The sequence below is a fragment of the Leptodactylus fuscus genome, chromosome 7 (genome assembly GCF_031893055.1).
Source record: "Leptodactylus fuscus isolate aLepFus1 chromosome 7, aLepFus1.hap2, whole genome shotgun sequence".
Taxonomy (NCBI): Eukaryota; Metazoa; Chordata; class Amphibia; order Anura; family Leptodactylidae; genus Leptodactylus; species Leptodactylus fuscus.
The window spans coordinates 147,971,677-147,993,908 of NC_134271.1; the positions used below are offsets into that span (position 1 = coordinate 147,971,677).

The 22,232-nt window shown below is 42.3% G+C and overlaps 1 protein-coding gene and 1 long non-coding RNA gene across 2 annotated transcripts in view; both read left to right on the forward strand.

Moving 5' to 3' along the window:
• LOC142214630 (SLAM family member 9-like) overlaps nucleotides 1-2,109 on the forward strand; it is a 66,687-nt gene extending 64,578 nt beyond the window's left edge. The window contains exons 6-8 of the mRNA XM_075283568.1: nucleotides 746-841; nucleotides 1,921-2,016; nucleotides 2,089-2,109. Coding sequence (XP_075139669.1) covers nucleotides 746-841; nucleotides 1,921-2,016; nucleotides 2,089-2,109 — 213 coding nt within the window. The remainder of the gene's footprint in view (nucleotides 1-745; nucleotides 842-1,920; nucleotides 2,017-2,088) is intronic.
• Nucleotides 2,110-2,884: 775 nt separating this feature from the next.
• LOC142213066 (uncharacterized) lies at nucleotides 2,885-5,850 on the forward strand. Its single transcript, XR_012717223.1, has 3 exons — nucleotides 2,885-2,972; nucleotides 5,343-5,405; nucleotides 5,763-5,850. It is a non-coding gene; the product is annotated as an uncharacterized LOC142213066 (long non-coding RNA).
• Nucleotides 5,851-22,232: the final 16,382 nt, after the last annotated feature.

Sequence of the window (22,232 nt, forward strand, 5' to 3'; positions counted from 1 at the left end):
TAAGTTAGTTACGTATCGGGAAGCCATAGCTAAGTAGGGTTGTGTCTATTGAGAGATTTACCTGAATTCTCTGGGCAGTCTCTAGATGATTATTTGCTACACATAAACTTGCCGTCACTTTGTGGTTAGCGCTAAGGCACCATACACACACATATACACAAGGCAAGCTGGACCAGAAAACCCGGTCCATACAAGAGTAGGAATTCCTGGTCCAAACCTAGTCAGGAGACAGGACTCTTTGTATCCTCATGATCCATGATGTTGGAAATCCCTGCTTCCTTGTGGCTATACTCTCCCGCACTGTATATATTACAGTATAGTAGACCCACTAGGAAGCGAGCACTCCCACCATCATAGATCACAATGATACAAAGAGTCCCGTCTCCTGACCAGGTCCACACCAGTTAATCTGGCCGATGTGCCCAGTCTGGTCTCCCGTGTCCATGGTCTCCCTTGTTAACTTCTGGAAATCTCAGGTAGACGGTCTTAGGAAAAGGGGATATTCTTATTATCAGAGGATACGGCCTCGGATGAACTCCTTGGTCTCGTAAATCATTTGTCCATTTTGGGTCACATTGTGGGGTTGTTCCTCTACCGTAGTGGGTGGGTGGTTTGGGGTTAGGGGCTTATTTAAGTACTGTTGTATACTGGGTGACTTGTACTGCTGAAATAGGAAAATAAGAATAAAAAAAAAGATGTCAGATAATGTGATATATATTTCTTCAACATAATACTAATTCTACAGACGGAAGATCCTGAAACAACACAGGAAAATCCTTATCAGAGTCCAGGAGAGGAGCAGAAGTCTAAAACTGTATATGCTACGGTCCAGCATGTCAAGGTACAAATATCAGGAGTATTTTAAGCAATGTTCCCTGGGTGTGTATGATATGTCTTTCTACCAATCACCACTTATAGATAATGACCCTGACAGTCAATGCCTGACTCCTTAACCTCTTCCCAGCTCCTGAAGTCCCTCAGAAACCCAAACAGGTTGAGCACCTGAAACTCCTTCCTAAGGGTTGCACAATGATAACCTCGGTCTCTTTTGTGGTCGTAAGGAACGCTATGTCCGCAAGTATTCCCTTAAACTGGGATCCAATCAGCTTGAACTGTTGGGAGTCTACTCTAGTTAGAGATGTTCCCTCTCCCAAGCTATCCGTTCCTGTCACCCAGATTCCAGGTCAAACTAATGTACCAACAAAAGTTTTCTGGATTCTGGTTCTCCTGGAAGTTTCATTTATCAAGCTCTAGTTGATCATCATGTGATCCCTACAGAAATTTTTGCTGGTGGCTTCTGTCAATGGTTGACCTCTCCTTGAACCAGTCCAGTGCTCTAGAGTGCCAATTGAGTTTGCCCTGGGATGGTTTTTCATGTCCCTATTATTGATTGGGATTTTGGTCAGATTCTCCATTGGGCATCTTGTTGAAAGTCCAACGACTAAAGCTCACTCTGTATCTCTGCCTCCTCCACCCCAGAACTTGTACAATCTACTCCCTAAGTTGTCGAGTTTAGGGGTGGCGTGGACTGGATCCATATGGGTTGGCATTGTTCTAAGCCAGTTAAGTCTTTGAGGTTGTGTCTATCAGATTTACCTCAATTTTCTGGACAGTTTCCAGTTACGACTTTGGTTTGTAGGTTACTATTTGTCGCATCTAAGCTTACATTATGGATTTCTAAGTATCTATCAGATAGGTGAATTTAGGAAAGAGAAGGTTCTTACTATCAGAATGTTGATGTTCTAAATGTCTAAAATTTGGAACCCTTGGCTGGACTCCTTGGTCTCCAGAGTCTTTTGTCCATTTTGGGTTACATTGTGTTTTTTTTTATCTCCTCTGGTGGGTTGTTTGGGTGTAGGGGGATAAAAATAAAAAGTCAGCTAACGTCATATTTATTTCTCATATCTAAATATATTACAGAAAGGAGACAATCAAAAACAAGAGGAACGTCCTTCTCATCAGAGTCAAGATGAACAATCTAAGACTTTATATAGTGAGGTCCAGTATGTCAACAAGGTGCGTCATCCTGTGGTTTCACAAAGGGTGTGATCCTCATGATGGAGAATAATTCTCAATCTCCATTCATAGGTGATGACCCAGAATGCCTGACTCCTTGACCCATTAGTGACCAAACCTGAAAAAGTCTCAGGCCGTATTCACGTGAAAGGGAAAAATTGGCTGTGTGATTTTTGCAATGGACATTTTTAAAACTTGGTAGGGCCGATGATACAAGTTAAGTTTTTGTGGAAAAAAATTGCCACTTTTTTCTCCTCTTCTCTACCCTCGACACTTCCCTAAAAAGGGTCATGGCTAGGGGTGGGATCACCAGCTCCCATAAGATTTATTATCATTTATGCCAGAAAACTGGAGAAAGGTATAGCTGAACTCTATACTGTACTAGCTATGACTTGCCCCAGGGCGTGGCAGATTTATGAGGAGGCGTGGACCCTCCGCACCAGAAATAAAGACCAGCATAGAAACCGCCAGGCTTCATAAATCTCCTCCTATAATTTCAGTAATAAATTTACAGTATATAGAAAGCTATTTTTTCAATAGTTTTTATCTTTATTTTTATAGTGTGCTCATTCCACACTAAATATCCTGATAGGTTCATTCTTCAGATTGTTGTTGTTGATGATGATAATAATAATAATAATAATAATAATAATAATACTTTTATCATCATTATTATTATTATTCTCCTGGCTTGCAGTTCTATAGCAGTTCTGCAGCAGGAGCCTCTCCCCACTTTGTCCTTCCTTTGGTATGGTGACTATTTGTCTATCTTGAATATGGATTTTAACTATGTGACTACAAAATGAAAGTGATAACTGGACATATATTACTATAGTAAGAGATGTTTCATATTTTGATGTCAGAAAACAAAAAAACAACAAAATTCTCCAAAGACGTCGGACAGGAAAGAGATAAATGTTCCAGATAGCGTGTACATCACCGTCACATTACCCAAGGTAGGACACAAATATAGTGCTGTAATAGTGTTCAATGTCATCATCCTGTACTCCAAGTATCAGCCTGTACCCCAAGTGTCATAATCCTGTACCCCAAATAACATTATCTTGTACCCCAAGTATCAGCCTGTCATTATCTTTTACCCCAAGTGTCAGCGTCAAGTGACCCCCGAGTATAATAATCGGAGCCCTTAGGAGAGGTGAGGGAACATAATAAATAGTGATACTTACCTCTCCGGGATCCGATGTTAATCCTAGCAGGCTTTGGGCCTGTATGGTAATGTGTCAGACGTCACGTGGTCTGGGATATGACCATATAGGCCAAAGCCTATGCTAGCAGTACAATCTAGGCCCAAAGCCTGTGCTAGTAGTAATAGCCTATTACTGCTAGCACAAGTTTTGTGTCTGTATAGTACTGCTAGCATAGGCTTTGGCCTATATGGTCATATCCCAGACCACGTGACGTCTGACACAATCCTAGCAGGCTTTGGGCCTGTATGATAATAACATCGGATCCCGGAGAGGTAAGTATCACTATTTATTATGTTCCCTCACCTCCCCTGGGGCTCCGATTATTATACTCGGGGGTCTGAGAAGATCCCTAAGTATAATAATAGTTCATGGGTGTGCAACTGTGGGGCATAATAGAGCTTTAAGGGTCCACTGTGGCTCCTGTAACCTCTATGATGCCCCACAGTCTATTGTGCCACAGTGGGGAACTGTGCAGGCACTGCTGTGGGATAGATACACATATATACAGTGTTGGCCAAAAGTATTGGCACCCCTGCAATTCTGTCAGATAATACTCATTGTCTTCCAGATAATGATTGCAATCACAAATTTAATTTGTCTTCGATGGAAAACCACAAAAAGAATTGTCAAAAAGCCAAATTGGATATAATTCCACAGCAAACATAAAAAAGGGGGTGGACAAAAGTATTGGCACTGTTTGAAAAATCATGTGATGCTTCTCTAATTTGTGTAATTAACAGCGCCTGTTACTTACCTGAGGCACCTAACAGGTGGTGACAATAACTAAATCACACTTGCAGCCAGTTGAAATGGATTAAAGTTGACTCAACCTCTGTCCTGTGTCCTTGTGTGACCACATTGAGCATGGAGAAAAGAAAGAAGACCAAAGAACTGTCTGAGGACTCGAGAAACAAAATTGTGAGGAAGCATGAGCAATCTCAAGGCTACAAGTCCATCTCCAAAGACCTGAATGTTCCTGTGTCTACCGTGCTCAGTGTCATCAAGAAGTTTAAAGCCCATGACACTGTGGCTAACCTCCCTGGATGGAAAAGAAACATTGCCCAGAGATTTCACCGCAAGATATGGTGGATAAAGAACCTCGACTAACATCCAAACAAGTCCAAGCTGCCCTGCAGTCCGAGGGTACAACAGTGTCACCACGTACTATCCGTCGGCGCCTGAATGAAAAGGTACTGTATGGTAGGAGACCCAGGAAGACCCCACTTCTTACCCAGAGACATAAAAAAGCCAGGCTGGAGTTTGCCAAAACTTACCTGAGAAAGCCAAAAACGTTCTGGAAGAATGTTCTCTGGTCAGATGAGACAAAAGTAGGAAAAGGCATCAACATAGAGTTTACAGGGAAAAACAGAGGCCTTCAAAGAGAAGAAGACGCCCCCTACAGTCAGACATGGCGGAGGTCCCTGATGTTTTGGGGTTGCTTTGCTGCCTCTGGCCCTGGACTGCTTGACCGTGTGCATGGTATTATGAAGTCTGAAGACGACCAACACATTGTGCAGCATAATGTAGGGCCCAGTGTGAGAAAGCTGGGTCTCCCTCAGAGGTCAGGGCTCTTCCAGCAGGACAATGACCCAAAACACACTTCAGGTCAGCACTAGAAAATGGTGGTGAGAGAAAGCCCTGGAGACTTGTAAAGTGGCAGCAATGAGTCCAGCCCTGAATCCCATAGAACACCTGTGGGGGAGGGGGAGAGATCTCCTGATGGCAGTTTGGAGAAGGCCCCCTTCACATCTCAGGGGGGACCTGGAGCAGTTTGCCAAAGAAGAATGGCCTAAGATTCCAGCAGAGCCTTGTAAGAAACTCATTGCTGGTTAGCGGAAGCGGTTGTGCGCAGTTATTGTGTCTAAAGGTTGTGCTACCAAGTATTAGGCTGAGGGCGCCAATACTTCTGTCATTATCCTGTACCCCAAGTGTCAGTGTTCCTGTATTATTGGTCACAGAGATGTCATTGGGTTTTCAGGAAAATCATTAGACAATATCCAATCTGAAATAACAATACTTCTAGATCTTACATATTATAGATTATTCTGTATCTGATTTTCTACAATCCCTAAACAATAATGTCATTTTGTGCATTTTTTTTTCTTTTCTCTATTGTAGGAAATCCAACAAAATGGAAAGGAGACCAAGTCTACAGGAGCAAGTGACTATAACAATGCCATGGTGTGTAAAGAAATAACATGGATAACCCATGAAATAAAGTCACACTATAGGGACATGTGTTCTATACACTATATTGCTCTGTGCTGTGTACACTATAGGGGCATAGGATCATGTGCTAAGTAAAGTAAATATTATTATTTATTATTATTATTATTATTATTATTATTATTATTATTATTATTATTATCATCATCTTGGCATACAGTTCTTTGTCTGGCTATAAGACAACTAACTGCACCAGGAGCCTCTCCCCCTCTGTCTATTTTGAATATGGATTGTAACTATGTGCTTACAAGATGTAAGTGATAACTGGACATATATTACTATAGTAAGAGAAATTTCATGTTTTGATGTCAGAAAACAAGAAAACAACAACAAAATTCTCCAAAGAAGTCGGACAAGAAAGAGGTAAATGAAACAGAAAGCATGTACAGCACCGTCACACTGCCAGAGGTAGGACACAAATATAGTGCTGTAATAGTGTTCAGTGTCATCATCCTGTACCCCAACAATCAGCCTGTACCCCAAGTGTCATAATCCTGTACCCCAAGTATCAGCCTGTCATTATCCCGTACCCCAAGTATCAGCCTGTCATTATCCCGTACCCCAAGTGTCAGCCTGTCATTATCCTGTACCCCAAGTATCAGCCTGTCATTATCCTGTACCCCAAGTGTCAGCCTGTCATTATCCTGTACCCCAAGTATCAGCCTGTCATTATCCTGTACCCCAAGTATCAGCCTGTCATTATCCTGTACCCCGAGTATCAGCCTGTCATTATCCTGTACCCCGAGTGTCAGCCTGTCATTATCCTGTACCCCGAGTATCAGCCTGTCATTATCCTGAACCCCAAGTGTCAGCCTGTCATTATCCTGTACCCCAAGTGTCAGCCTGTCATTATCCTGTACCCCAAGTGTCAGCCTGTCATTATCCTGTACCCCAAGTGTCAGTGTCATTATCCTGTACCCCAAGTATCAGCCTGTCATTATCCTGTACCCCAAGTGTCAGTGTCATTATCCTGTACCCCAAGTGTCAGCCTGTCATTATCCTGTACCCCAAGTATCAGCCTGTCATTATCCTGTACCCCAAGTATCAGCCTGTCATTATCCTGTACCCCAAGTGTCAGCCTGTCATTATCCTGTACCCCAAGTGTCAGTGTCATTATCCTGTACCCCAAGTATCAGCCTGTCATTATCCTGTACCCCAAGTGTCAGTGTCATTATCCTGTACCCTAAGTGTCAGCCTGTCATTATCCTGTACCCCAAGTGTCAGTGTCATTATCCTGTACCCCAAGTATCAGCCTGTCATTATCCTGTACCCCAAGTGTCAGCCTGTCATTATCCTGTACCCCAAGTGTCAGTGTCATTATCCTGTACCCCAAGTATCAGCCTGTCATTATCCTGTACCCCAAGTGTCAGTGTCATTATCCTGTACCCTAAGTGTCAGCCTGTCATTATCCTGTACCCCAAGTGTCAGCCTGTCATTATCCTGTACCCCAAGTATCAGCATGTCATTATCCTGTACCCCAAGTATCAGCCTGTCATTATCCTGTACCCCAAGTGTCAGCCTGTCATTATCCTGTACCCCAAGTGTCAGTGTCATTATCCTGTACCCCAAGTGTCAGTTTCATTCTATATCTGGCTATAAGACAACTAACTGCAGCAGGTGCTCCCCCCCACCACCACCGTCCTTCCTATTTGTCTATCTTGAATATGTATTTTAATTATGTGACTACAAGGTGTAAGTGATAACTGGACATATATTACTATAGTAAGAGAATGTTTCATATTTTGATGTCAGAAAACAACAAATTCTCCAAAGACGTGGGACAGGAAAGAGGTAAATGGAGCAGAAAGCTTGTACAGCACCGTCACTCTGCCCGAGGTACGACACAAATATAACATCCATAGTGTTCAATGTATCCCGTGTCATCATACTGTACCCCAAGTGTCAGTGTTCCTGTATTATTGGTCACAGAGATGTCATTGTGTTTCCAGGAAAATCATTGGACAATATCCAATCTGAAATAAAAATACATCTAGATCTTATATATTATAGATTATTCTGTATCTGATTTTCTACAATCCCCAAACATGACCATACCCTACTGGTAAGGAACCAGTTCGCTCATCTCCAGTCTGGGTGTGTTACATGACTCAATAGACCCATTCTACTCATTCTGAAACCAGAGATGGGTTAAACCATCCCGAACGAAGAAAACAAAGTCATTTCAAAAGGTTTTGTCGTCAATTACATTTTGGTCTCTGAGTGTTCAGAATTTTTGTCTTGTGCTAGAATATAATTTTTCACAAACGCTTCTATAGCTTGTACATGTCGATCTGGGGTAAAGTGGTGTTTTGTGGTCTCAGTATCTACAGGAAGCAAATGTCGGTGTCTTTTCTAAGTATAGATATTGTGTCTTGAGCACAAGTTACATTGAAAGCCACAAAAAATAATTCAGAATATTTCAAAAACTTAATGCGTTTGGCCAAAATATATTAAAAGTCCTTGTATGGCATTGACATTGCTTGAGTCACTGATTCCATGTTTCTTATTTCATTTCAAGGTTCAAACGTAAACCATCTTCATTGTAATATTGGGAGGTGTTCAATAGACTGCTAACTTATCGTCTGATTTCTGAACCAGCCTTGACCTTCTAATCCACAAACAAATGTCTGATTTCCATGCGAGCTGTAAAGTATCAACCAAACCAAGGACGCCATCTATAGACCGCACTGTCTGGATATCTCTTAAGGGGCACCTACAATGGAAACGGTGTCTCGTGATGATCTTCTGATATAACATAGGCCAAACTTTTTGACCATCTAATCCACAAAAAAATGTCTGATTTCCATGGGAGCCATGAGGTATCAACCAAACCAAGGATGCCATCTATAGACCGCACTGTCTGGATATCTCTTCTGGGGCACCTACAATGGAAATGGTGTCTTTTGATGGTCTTCTGATATAACATAGGCCAAACTTTTTGACCTTCTAATCCAGGGGTCCTCAAACTTTTTAAACAGTGGGCCGGAGGCAGAGCAGGTGGCACAGACATCAGGAGCGATGCCCTCCAATAGGTAAAGTGAAGTGTGCTCCATGGCCTGGCCCGAGCTCCCCAGGAGCTTCATTATAAATGCACGCCTGCCGGCGTTGTTGGCGAGGCCAGACAGAAGTGCTTGTCGGGCCGCATGTGGCCCGCGGGCCACAGTTTGAGGACCCCTGTTCTAATCCATAAAAAAATCATGTCTGATTTCCACAAGAGCCATGAAGTATCAACCAAACCAAGGATGCCATCTATAGACCGCACTATCTGGATATCACTTATGGAGCACCTAAGATGGAAACAACATCTCATGATGGTCTTTTAATATAACATAGGCCAAACTTTTTGACCTAAGCCACAAAAATCTTCATCAAGCCAGCATGTAAATAAATCTTTGTTCTCCCTTACCTTGGATTTCTTATCAGGAACTTATGAATTCACAAGTGGATTTGAGCGATAAACTGGTGGCCAAGTCATCATGGCATCTAGAAATCTTCCTTGGTTATTTGACTCTGGTTTTATTCTATCAGGTGCCGAATGAACTAATATGACCAAATGTTATACAGTAGAATATGTTACTGTGGGACTGAAGTTCCTTGGACCACAAGATACAATGGTTCTGAGGGAACGGACCGTTGTCTGTTACATGAAGGATCCAGTACTTTATTATTTTTGAGTTTGTGCTGCTATGAAGAAGTGTGCATTGACACCAATTTTCTGCTAGATTGAATAGGGTTTGGCACGTCTAGAAATAATTCACTCCGGAAACCACAGTCAGAACTGAAATTGTGAGGCAATCATTACCTCGGAAATGTGCTACTTCTTGTAAGGAGGACGGGGGGGGGGGGGGGTCTAGTCTGCTAATACTGTGTAAGGTGATACCCCTGCATAATCTGGATCCTTATTCCATGTTAGGTCACATTTCCACTATTTCTCTCACATTGGGCATACAATAACTCTACTTTCCGTGGTTTCTAATGGGAAGGCCCAGAGCAGCCCAAGATTTCACAGTTTTCCATGGATCTTAAAGGGGCTTTTAAGGACGTTTTGAAAAAAATAAAATGGTGTAAGTGTAGGGATCATGATAAAATTGGGGTAATATTCCTAACCTCTTGTGTTCCCCTCCGAACCTGCGCTGGTGCTCCGTTGGTCTCCAGCAGTCGTGTCTTATATACCCACATGACCTCTGTAGCCCATGGTTGAGGTCAGTGACTAATTCTATGGGTCACATGGATGTCTTGCTCGTGATAGGCTGCAGAAAGATAAACAAAGGGATGACCGAAGTGACGGACCAATAGGAGATTCAGCTTTTTTTTTTAATCACATTCTTTGCTCTTACACATTTGTTTTTTTGCACTGAACTTCTCTAATTCCTATCCTTGCTTCAACTCTCTAACACATTAGGGAGAGTGTGCGCCTACATAGGCGTACGGAGACTCACAAGTCATTCCTGCTCCGCTAGGGATTCTGGGTAAAAAAATATGCAAATCTATTCTCCAGGATGTAATTAGGAGAACAGTGCACTCTGTATGCTGCCATCTAGAGGGAACCCCCCTTAACATCATGCATGACTCAGTTAATAAGCCAACCGACATGATGCGGGGTTTATTGCCAAATTAGTATTTGTATTCCAAAAGGAACAGATTCCTCAGCTCTCTAACTGATACATAGCTTCCAGTTTGCAGCTGTGGTATATAGCCAAGCCCTGTAACTAACTGCTGGAGTCAGAAAATGCTCCGACTCCAGAAGATTAACCCCTCAGATACTGTGATCAGTGTAATCTTCTGTGACCCCAACAGTGAGTTTGTGAAGTTCTAAGGGGAGGCCAGTAGAGATGAGCGAGTAGTGTTCGATCAAGTAGGTGTTCGATCGAATACTACGGTATTCGAAATACTTGTACTCGATCGAACACTACTAGATGTTCGAAGTTTAAGGTTCTATGCAGAACCAGCGTTGATTGGCAGAATGCTATACATTCTGCCAATCAACACTGGTTCTTCTCTTACCTTTAGAAGTCTTCTCGGTGTGGCGCCTTCCGGCTGGAATTCACTCTGCCTAGGCATCCGACCTAGGCAGAGCCGACTGCGCATGCACGGGCATGCCCTCGCATGCGCAGTCGGCTCTGCTCAGGTGTCGGGCCGGGCAGAGCCGACCGCGCATGCGTAGTCGGCTCTGCCTAGGCCCCGATGCCTAGGCAGAGTGAATTCCAGCTGGAAGACGCCGCGGGGACCCTGCGCCAGGAGAAGACTTCAAGATGAATCCAGCCCGACCGTCACTCGTGGACTTGGTAAGTATAATTTTATCGAATTTTGCCTACCCCTGAAACGAGCATTTCCCCCCATAGACTATAATGGGGTTCGAACAATCGAACTGTGAGCGGCTGTTCGAATAGGATTTCGAACCTCGGACATTTTAGTGTTCGCTCATCTCTAGAAGCCAGTCAACAGCCTCCAAGATACCTTGTCCTAATCCATATAAGTAGTGACTGTAGTATATACTGCAGTAGAGAAATAATGCAGTATACTGTACATGGATCAATTGATCCCAGGTTCAATTTCCCTTGTGGGACAATAAAAATAAAAGTGAAACTAGTTTGAAAAAAAGTCTAAAAAAATAAATACATTTAAAAAACTATTTCCAAATAAAAAAAAAATAACGTAAAAAATAAAGATTAATAATAATATTATTTATCGCGTATGGTGAATGGCGTAAAAAACCAAACCTCAATGTGCAAATGAATGTATTTCAATCACTCGCCTCCCCTAAAGAGGCTATAAAATTTGATCAATAACTACAGACCATAAACTAGTCCCAATAAAATCTACAACTTGTTTTGCAAAAAAAAACAGAAAAAAACCCCGCACACATAGCTTCATCAAGAAAGAAAAACAAAAAAGTTATGGATGTCAGAATAAGATGCTCCAAATGATGTCATGAAGATGGGAGATGGCACTGGGCAAGAGGAACAGAAGACCGGCGGCTGCGTTGGGGGGGGGGGCCGAGATTCCCTTCCAGGCCTTAAAACTAAAAGCAAAATAGCTGCCGTTTTCCTGATTCGTACAGATATAATTCCAAAAAATTCAGATCCGTTGGAAAATTTTGGGGAAATAATAAATAATGTTGAGTAGGTGCAAATGGATTCATTTATTTCTAGTTACTAGATTCAACGTGAAGTACTAAGTGTATTATGGGTTAGGGGTCGGAGTGGAGCTAGCAGGGAGCATCAGTGGAAACAGAAGTGTTTCATGTAAATGTTTACAAAGTTTTATTTAAAAAAAAAAAAAAAAAGTGCAGTAACTGGGAAAAAAAAACATTTCCTTGAAAAAACAAAACAAACCCCTCCCCACTTACACACCAGGTAAAAGAAACCCCACGTACAAGGAAATCGCCCCCAGGAAGACTCCCGCACGGAAAAGGAAAGTCCCGAGAGAAAAGAGAAAATAATATAATTTAAAAAAAAATTATTTTTATTTTTTTACTTTTTAGGTTTACAGAGCTTTTATATGATTTACATGACCAGATAAAAAATGTGCACATTGAAACAAAGAGTGTATAGTATGTATAAAACTATTATTTACAGTGTTTTTAGATACGGCTGGGTCCGTCAGTGATCAGTATTTCATTTGCTATGTTTTTTGTATAGGTTGTCTTATGGGGTTAAAGTTCCTCTCTAAGAGATGGCCCGTCAGTATTATTATATTACTGTAGTGCTGATATTATACGGGTTATATGCCTAACATATCGGTATTACAAAACGGCTATTGGGACTTTGGTAATGGCGTAGGACACGTTCACGGACTCTCTGTTTGGAGCCTCGGGGGCAGAAACCAATAAAAATCCCGGACATGGATTCTGGATTCTTCATCCATGGTGGATCCTGTTACCGTCAGTGGGATTCGTGGGATCTGATGTTGTCCGTTCTCTTGTTTTGGTTCTGTGATGGACACACATGTGGACATGTTCTTGAGCGTGGACTTATTTTATGAGTTGTAATTAATATGTACTTAAGATATATATTTTTTTAAGTAGAAGAACTTGTTTTTTTTTGTGTTTTTCTTATCTGAATTTTTTGTCAGTTTAATAAACCATTTATATTGGTGACTTTTCTTTTTGTTTGTTCTAACCCATTGTACGATGTACAGGTATCAGATGGGGGCGGCTTTCTTACACCCAGGACTGCAGTCAGCTGAAGTCGCCATTAGAGATGAGCGAGTAGTGTTCGATCGTGTAGGTGTACGATCGAATACTACGGTATTCAAAATACTCGTACTCAATCGAACACTACTAGCTGTTCGAAGTTTAAGGTTCGATGCAGAACCAGCGTTGATTGGCAGAATGCTATACATTCTGCCAATCAACGCTGGTTCTTCTCTTACCTTTAGAAGTCTTCTCCGTGCAGCGTCCCCGCGGCGTCTTCCGGCTGGAATTCACTCTGCCAGGCATCCGGCCTAGGCAGAGCCGACTGCGCATGCGCGGGCAAGCCCTCGCATGCGCAGTCGGCTCTGCCTAGGCCCCGATGCCTAGGCAGAGTAAATTCCAGCCGGAAAAAGACGCGGGGACGCAGCGCGGAGAAGACTTCTCGGAGGATCCAACCCGACCGTCACTCGTGGACTTGGTAAGTATAATTTTATCAAATTTCGCGTACCCCTGAAATGAGCATTTCCCCCCATAGACTATAATGGGGTTCGAAATCCGTTCGAACAGTCGAACAGTGAGCGGCTGTTTGAATCGGATTTCGAACCTCGAACATTTTAGTGTTCGCTCATCTCTAGTCACCATGTTTCCTTCATCCCACCATCCCTTCTGCAGTAGTCTGGTACGGCATCTAGGGATGAGCCGATCTTGAGATTTTAGGATCGTTTTTAAAATCCGATTTTCAATCATTTTCCAGCCGATCCCGATTGTAAAATTTGCTCTACCGCCGATCGGAATCCGATCTTTTCCAATCCCGATCGCTCAACCTTAATGCTAGGTTTTCCCACAATGAATGGCCGGTAACCAAGCATCCAACCTCAATCCCACCGGAAAGGATTGGAATTCCAATTGCGATCGTGAAATTTACTCCATCGCCGATCGGAATCCAATCTTTTCCGATCCCGATCGCTCAACCCTAATAACATCACAACGTCTGTAGCGATAAGGTGCCCAATAACTTCCTATGATCGCTGAGACCAGTGATTGGTTGCAAGACGCATGATAATGGAGTGCCAAAACCAAAGACTCGGGACTAACACGGAGGAACTGGGACAGTAGGGCAAAGGGCGGGAAAGTATGACTTGGTTTCTGTACTTCAACCTCTTTCCTGCCCTATTCTAATTTTTGTTTGGGGGTCAGAAACCCCCTTTAATAATTGGAGGTGTCAGGAAGGGTAATGGTTATTGCAATACTTGAATATATGAATATTTTTTTATTTATTTTTTTATATATTTTTGCAATAAAAATGAACAAATAAAGGTACTATAGGTCCTATATGCTTGAGAGCTCTTGACACATCTGTAGATGTTAAATTTTTAGTGGTTTACACACAAGAAGTGTAAAGGCGGATGTAAGATAAGCGGAAAACCCACAAGACAAGTAACGGAAATTTATAGACCAAGACTGGTCAGTAAGTGAGAAAATCATCCTACAGTATATGAAAAAAATTACAGTTCTGGTTAAGTTTCACATGAAGAGACATCACCGCAGTGCATCTGTCTGGAGTGGAACATTCTTGAGTGTCTACAGCTCTTATGGAGATCTAGGTGTCTCCATGGTAAAAGACTACAAACAAACTCTGAGCTCAGACACTCGCCTCTGGTTGGATAGTGTCAGAGAGTTCCGAATAATGCTCCCTTCCCTACTTCTCCCTGAGACAGACCACCTGATAATAAAGAGCCTAATTAGCATATCAGGCACCAAAACTACCAGCACCAATTACTCAGGAATGGCAGGGAATAGAGAAAAAAACAGGGCTTTGTGTATTTATTTAGGACTTCCTGAAGATTTTAGGGCTACTCTCTGACTACGGGATTTTTCATGAAGGGGACGACATACCGCAAACATTCTGTGTACTCTTTGGCTCAATGGTTGGTGAAGAAATATTTTGTCTGTTTCTAAAGCTCTAAGGAACCATAACAAAAACAAAATTGCAAAATTGCTTCTTCATTTTACAATAAATAGATGCAGCAATAGGCCACAACTGTGAACTTCACCGGGTTAGAAATGGGGAAGGACCAAAGGGGCTCTCCAAGGTTATAAGGTTATATAAGAGTTATGTAAACACTAGAGATGAGCGAACAGTAAAATGTTCGAGGTTCGATATTCGTTTCGAGTAACCCCTCAATATTCCACTACTTGAATCGAATATCGAACCCTATTATAGTCTATGGGGGGGAAAATGCTCGTTTCAGGGGTAGGCAATGTTCGATCAAATTATACTTACCAAGTCCACGAGTGAGGGTTGGACTGGATCCTCCGAGAAGTCTTCTCCGTGCAGCGTCCCCGCAGCATCTTCCGGCTCTGAATTCACTCTGCCAGCCATCGGGCCTGGGCACTACAAGCGGGCATGCGCAGTCGGCTCTGCCCAGGCCCGATGCCTAGCAGAGTGAATGAAGAGCCGGAAAACGCCGCGGGGAAGCTGCATGGAGAAGACTTCTAAAGGTAGGAGAAGAACCAGCGTTGATTGGCTGACTGTATAGCATTCGGCCAATCAATGCTGGTTCTGCATCGAACTTTTACATTCGAATAGCGAGTGGTACTTGATCGAGTACGAGTATATCGAATACCTACTCGATCGAATACTACTCGCTCATCTCTAGTAAACACATCTTGTTCACCATTTCAAAAATGTATCTAATGGTAAGGAGTTGTAAAAGGTAGTAGAAGGTAAATCCCCAATGATGAGCTAGCCATGACCACTGGAGAGTCCTCTACTGCAAATGTAGCATTACATGCCGCCCATTAGCAAAACTTCTTCACAGTGAGTGAAGAGTGAGGTTCTGTTCTGTCTTCATGCATTATAAGGAGAGGGGAGGGGTTAATTCTCCTCACAGCATCTCTGTAAACTGTTTGCTCTGTGCAAAGGATTGACCTTCTTCATATATCACACCTTACAATGTAAGAAAAGTCTTCTATGTACTGGTATCTAATTATGGCTGCTTGAGTGATTACAGATGGGATATTATTCACATACAGTCAGCAGCTTTACTGACCGTGTTCATAGATCTTTTTGCCTGCATGTATTTGCCATATATGTATTTCCAGTCTAGTGTTCCTGAATCTCTTATATTATGGACACTTGGGCTTTTCTCAATTACTTGTTTACTATTGTACAGTTACTCCTGGCAGAATTATATAAAAAGAAACCAGTAATGTCAGTAATGGATAGAGGAGGGGACAGACTGTGCCTTGTCGTATACGCCCACTGCCTCAGAGACAAATGTAAAATGTGCTGCAGCTAGAATGTGATGATTAACAGTAGAAAAAAACTGATAGGACACCGTGTATTGAGGCTTATACAGTAAAAGGACTAGCAAGACCCTGCACATGTTTCAACTTTCCATGAAAACTCCCAACTTTCAAAGGACAGAAATAGGGACAGAATATGAAGAGAGTTGCTGCAATTTTAGCTCCGCCCCCACTTTTATGATGACTCCACCCCTTCTCATTAACTTTTCTTTGTACCCCCACAGTATAATATTCCTACAGTCACCCTAACATTATATGCCCCCGCATTAAAATGTTCCCCTACAATGTCCCCACACTATAAACTGGGGTAAATTAGAGGAGGACAATAAACTATTGGGCAGCAGGAGACGCAGTACGCTTGTGTAACAGGCCACCACAAAATGACGGACCGAGCATGTACAGTCGGCTCTGGCCGAACCAGAAGAGGCAGAGCTGACTACGCATGCGCGAGATTTCATCCCTGTATAGTGCAGCGTCGTATGCCTATGCAAGGCAGAAGATCAGGAGAAGATGAGGAGGAGCATGAGCCCGAAAAACAGAAACCTGAAGGCAGCTGTGAACATGGTGTCAGGCAAACACAGCCAAAGTTATGTCAAAGTTAGGGTTGAGCGATCGGGATCAGGAAAGATCAGATCCCGATCGGCGTTTGAGCAAATTTCACGATCGCAATCCGGATCGGCTGGAAAATGATCGACAATCGGATTTTAAAATCGATCCTGAAATCTCAAGATCGGCTCAACCCTAGTCAAAGTGAAAGTGACAGTATTATTCTCTTCAGACGACAGAGTCTAATAGGGGGAGGTGCAAAGGAGGTGAAAAAAATCTTAATCCTTTACTCTGATGTTCTGGAGACTCCTACAACCAATATATGGCCATGGGCCCAAATTTCTTATTCAGGACTATTTTTAGACAGAAAATTCTATCATATATATACGAGGTCTTGAGACATCAGTTTAGGAGTTTTTCTTGTTCTTTTTTCTGCTCATTTTTAGAGACTTCACTACATTTTGCCCTGAGCTTTCAGATTTGACTTCCACAACAGAATACATATGATAGAACTTTAGAATATTCGACTTCCCATTTTGTATGGTGACTTCTCTTTCTGTTCCTGTATATATCACTGCATATGTAGAAGAGTGTCCCCTTATGTTACTTCAGTGAGTCCTTAAGGTCGTACGGTAGTATTTTAATGCTCGGAAACTTTTTGCATATTTTTCTTCTCCATCTTCCAAAATTCATAACTTCTTCATTTTACTGTTGACATCGCTATGTCAGGGCTTATTCTTTACATGATGAGTTGTACTTTTATAAGGCACCACTTTGGGGTACAGATAATGTTTCGATGAGCTTTTATTAATATTTTTGGGGGTCCATGTGAAATAACAAAACTTTATACCTTATGTATATGTATATATTTATACCTTTTAGATATCCGTGGTATGTGCTTTTTGTGGTTTTATATTCCTTTATTTTCTTTTAGATTTTAATAGAATGTATGTTTTGCTTATTGTATTTTTATACACATTACTGTTTTTGGATATCTGTGGTATGTACTTTTTGCTTTTTGTGTTTTTATACCCTTGCCTTGTTTATAGATATCCATGGTATGTACTTTTTGCCTATCGTGTTTTTATTTATTGTATATACTCGAGTATAAGCCAAATTTTTCAGCCCAGTTTTTGTGCTGAAAAAGCCTCCCTCCCTTATACTCAAGTCAGCAAAAAAAAAAAAAAAAATAATTTATATATATATATTTTTTTTTTAGGGGGGAGGGGGTCTATGACCAGCCACAATATCAATGTATAGAATCTCCCATAAAATAGTGCAAAAAAAAAAAAAAGATTTAAAAAAAGTAAAATAAAAGTTGTAAATCCCTCCTTTCCCTAGAATACATACTGAAACAGAAAATGAGTGTGAGACACATTATACACATTAGGTATCCCTGTGTCTGACAGTGCCCGGCCTACTGAATATAGGGGATCGTCGAGAAGGGGTTAATAGGAGCACTGCAGATACCCTATAGTCAGCCAGGCTGAATTCCAAGTGGGGGAGAAAAAACAGTCCTCAAGCTCAGGGAAGGGGCAGACAGACAACCAAAACACCCCCTCCCCTTCCCCAGCAACTACTGCACCCAAAAACTCTGTCCATTTTAATTTTTGAAATGTTCCAGTAGCTGCTGCATCCCCCCCCCCCCCTCGGCTTATACTCGAGTCAATAAGTTGTCCCAGTTTTTTGTGGTAAAAATTAGGGGGGTCGGCTTATATTCGGGTCGGCTTATACTCGAGTATATACGGTAGTTCTAGCTTCTTTTAGCTTTTAATACTATGTCCATTTTGCCTCTGGTGTTTATATATATATTACTTTTTCTGTATATTAGTGGTATGTTCTCTTCATGTTCTTTTCATGTTCTCTTCGTGTTCTGTATATACTTCTATCTTCTCTTAGAGTTTATTAGTTTGTACTTTTTGTGGGGTTTTTTTATACTTTTAATTGTTCTATGAACTTTACGGTGGGGAAATAACCTCTTTGGTGGCCATGGAAGAAGACATTACCAGAAAAACTCGAGTAGGGCTGACTGATGCCGTAACCACGTGGATGATGATGTGTTTTATGTATCTGCCCTTTTGAGCTCTTTACCTGCTGTTGGCTTTATTACATTATGTCCACAGTTCTGTCCTGTTTACCCAGTGAATAGTTGTAGAGCGCGACTTCTGCTTTCTCCGTGGTTTTGTCTTACCATCGGGGATTGCTTGCAGTCACAAGTAGAGTGACTTTGTCTTCTCATTATATAGTGTGTCATATATCTGGAGCGTAGAGTTCTCGTGATTTGGTTTATTTTCAACTTGACTAACAGGAAGATTGTGAGAGAGGAAGTAAAACCTCCTAGTGAGACCCACAGCAGACACTGTGACGGTATGTACGTGGCATCTTCTTGTAGGTGGATTTCTGTGCCGTAAACGTCAGCCGGTGAATAAATTGACTTGGTTTGCTGCCAATGAAACAGAAGAGCGAAATAATATTAAATATTAATAATAAGAATATTCCCCATTACCCCAGATCCTGGATCTGTCTGTGATCATGGAGTAAGTCACATTTGTGTCGGAGGCACCACTAAATTTATAGACAGTCTAAAATTATGGACAAAAAAAGTCCTGCACGCAAACTGATGGGTACTAGAGATGAGCGAGTAGGTATTTGATCGAGTAGGTATTCAAAATATTCATACTCGATCGAATACTACTGCTGCTATTCGCAGTAAATATTCGATTCAGAACCAGCGTTGATTGGCCGAATGCTAGTATAGGAGAGCTGGCAGCTTGCTGTTACGAGGGAGCTTACTTTTTCTCATAAAATTGAATTAACCGGCATTGATTGGCCAGTGTACAGCATTCGGCCAATCAACGCTGGTCCTGACGGAGGCTCGTCTGTGAAGAGGCGGAGTCTAAGATAGGACCACAGCAGTCTCCATTGTGGTCCGATTTTAGACTCTGCCTCCTCACAGACGAGCCTCCGGCAGGACAAGCATTGATTGGCCGAATGCTGTACACTGGCCAATCATCGCTGGTCAATGCATTCCTATGAGAAAAATTCACCTCCCTCGTAACAGCAAGCTGCCAGCTCTTCTGACTAACAAGGACGAGCCTGCGGCAAATCAATGCTGGTTCTGCAGCAGGTTCGTCTTTGCTAGCTAGGAGAGCTGTCAGCTTGCGGTTACGAGGGAGCTTACTTTTTATCAGCGCAACTGCAAGCACTGTGCAGTTAAAACGCACAGACCCCATAGACTATAATGGGGTCCATGCGCTTTAACTGCTCAGCGCTCCTCCTAAACACTCTCCTCCTGCTACTCGTGGACTTGGTGACTCTCCTTGAGTCGAATAGTGGTTTCCCCTGAAACGAGCATTTTTCCCCCATAGACTATAATGGGATTCGATATTCGATCGAGTAGTCGAATTTTGAGGCTCTACTCAAAACGAACATCGAACCTCGAATATTTCACTGTTCGCTCATCTCTATGACAGATACCAGATGGATCCCATTATAGTCAATAGGATCTGTCAGCTGCATTGGTGTTCATCATGGATCCGTCTTTACCATTCTTTCCCTTCATCTGTTGCTATGAAGGACTAGAAGAATGGTAAGAGCGACTTTCATCTGGAAAAATGGATATCGGATGGACCCCATTATAGTCAGTGGGATCTGTTGGCCTCCATTGACGGATCCACTTTCACTTTTCTTCCCATTATTCTGTTCCTATAACAGAACAGAATGGAGAGAATGGCTACAGTCTTGCAATAAGACAGCTTCCATAATGGATACCAGACACAACCCGTTACAATCAATGGGATCTCTCGGGATCCAGTGGTGTTTTGTCTTGACTGTTCTTTCCGTTCTTCTATTCCTATGACAGAAAGAATGGCTGCCATCTAACAGAATGACTGTCCAATTCTTGGTGCTATTTCTTTGTTAATAACTAGGTAGGGTTAAGGGCGATGACTAGTGAAGCAGCACGTGTCATAATACAGTGACTCAGACCCACGTGTGCTAGAAATATCAACCCGGAAGCGAATCTCGGCCCAGGATAGGGTAAAAAGAACTGCGATTAAAATATTTGTCTGAAATTTTTAGCTCTGCACTGACACCTGGTGGTCGCCCCTCTATGTATTTTTGGAGGAGACTGAACGTCTACGAGAAATGATGATTCTGCTTATGATGGAGTAAAGATGTGACGTTGGTTTTGTTTGTATCACATGATGTGTCCTACACTGCAGATCCGCTTCTTCTGGGGCAGCAACATTTCTTATAATACATTGTTATATTTAAAGAGTATCTTTCACGTCTTCGGGCACATGCGGTGTGATACAACGCTAGAAAGACGACAGTGCATTGAATTCAGCGCACTTTCAGCTTTCCCGTTCTGTGCCACCGCTGAAGAGCTATCGGTGGCGGTATTGTAGCTCTTCACTATCAGAAGGGTGTTTCTGACAGTCAGTCAGGAACGCTCTTCCTCACAGTAGCCTCTATTGGTCTGTACTGGGAGAGGGGGCTTACCGCCCGTCGATGACGCTGAGTGGTGAGGAACACCTCCCCTAATCCTGATAGTACTCGTCCATAGATGAGTACTGGGGAGGTGTTCCTCACTCCTCAGCCTCATCGCTGGGCGGTAAGCAATGTCTCAAAGTCCTATTAAAATTATGGGAAGAATATGCAAATCTGTCTTCCATGATGTAATTAGGAAGTCAGTACCTCAGTCATGCAGTCCAATAGAGGGCGCTCCCTGAGGATGTGCAAGTCTGTCGTCCATGATGTAACTAGGAAGACATCTGCACAGTGGAGCGCTAATGGATTAATAAGACTCCACACACCTAAATGGTGGTCTCTCCCTATGGAGGGACGATATCCCCTCAACCCTATTAAAATGAGAAAAACTCTTTGAAACTTGTCACTTTTTATTGCAATTTTTTTATTTATGTATCAAGAAAAAATTTGAGACAGGTGAACCTCTAAAGATTTGTTTGATCTCTGGTTCAGGTGAGTTGACCCTCAGTTGACCATCATGATGCTCAGCAAGCCCCAATGGACCAATGAGGCCAAATCAGGCCATATGACATCACTAGAGATGAGCGAGTAGTATTCGATTGAACACCTCGCTGCCATAGGAATGCGTGTAAGAGGGTGATCAAAAAGGGGTTAAGTGCATCGAATATTCAATGCTCTTAACCCCTTGGTCATCGGCTGCTTACACGCATTCCTAGGGCAGTGAGGTACTCGATGGAATACTACTTGCTCATCTCTAGACATCACCCAAAAGGTCAAGACCTAGAGAGAGAGTGGGACACTACGAGGGGGCCAAGAAGAGGTGAGTATAAATCTTAGTTACATCTTACATCTCCCCTGGTCCTCCAGCTATTATACCCTGAGGTCTGCAGAGATCTCACCGTATAATAATTTCACTTACGTTTATGGATGACAAGCCCCAAGAGTTTTGCGTTCGGACAAGATGAAAACTTTTGAAAAGTTCAAGTTGAATCCAGTTCCATCCAAGCCGGTTCGCTTTTTCTAGTAAATATAGCTAACACCTGACTCCAGTGTCATGAGCGCTTTTTAACCCCTTAGAGACCTAACTCATTTTAGCCATAAAGATCTGTAAATTTTCTCGAATTCCCATTCCCATTCTAGGCTCTTCGTAAATGATTTGTATGCCCGTGCACCAGAATGGTGAGGTATGATCGATGTGAACAAGTTGAGATTACGATACCACCTGATGGAGATCTTGCAGGCTGACTTCCAATGGTTTAGGATGCTTTTGCCATTCTGGCAAAAAAATTGGTCGGCATAGG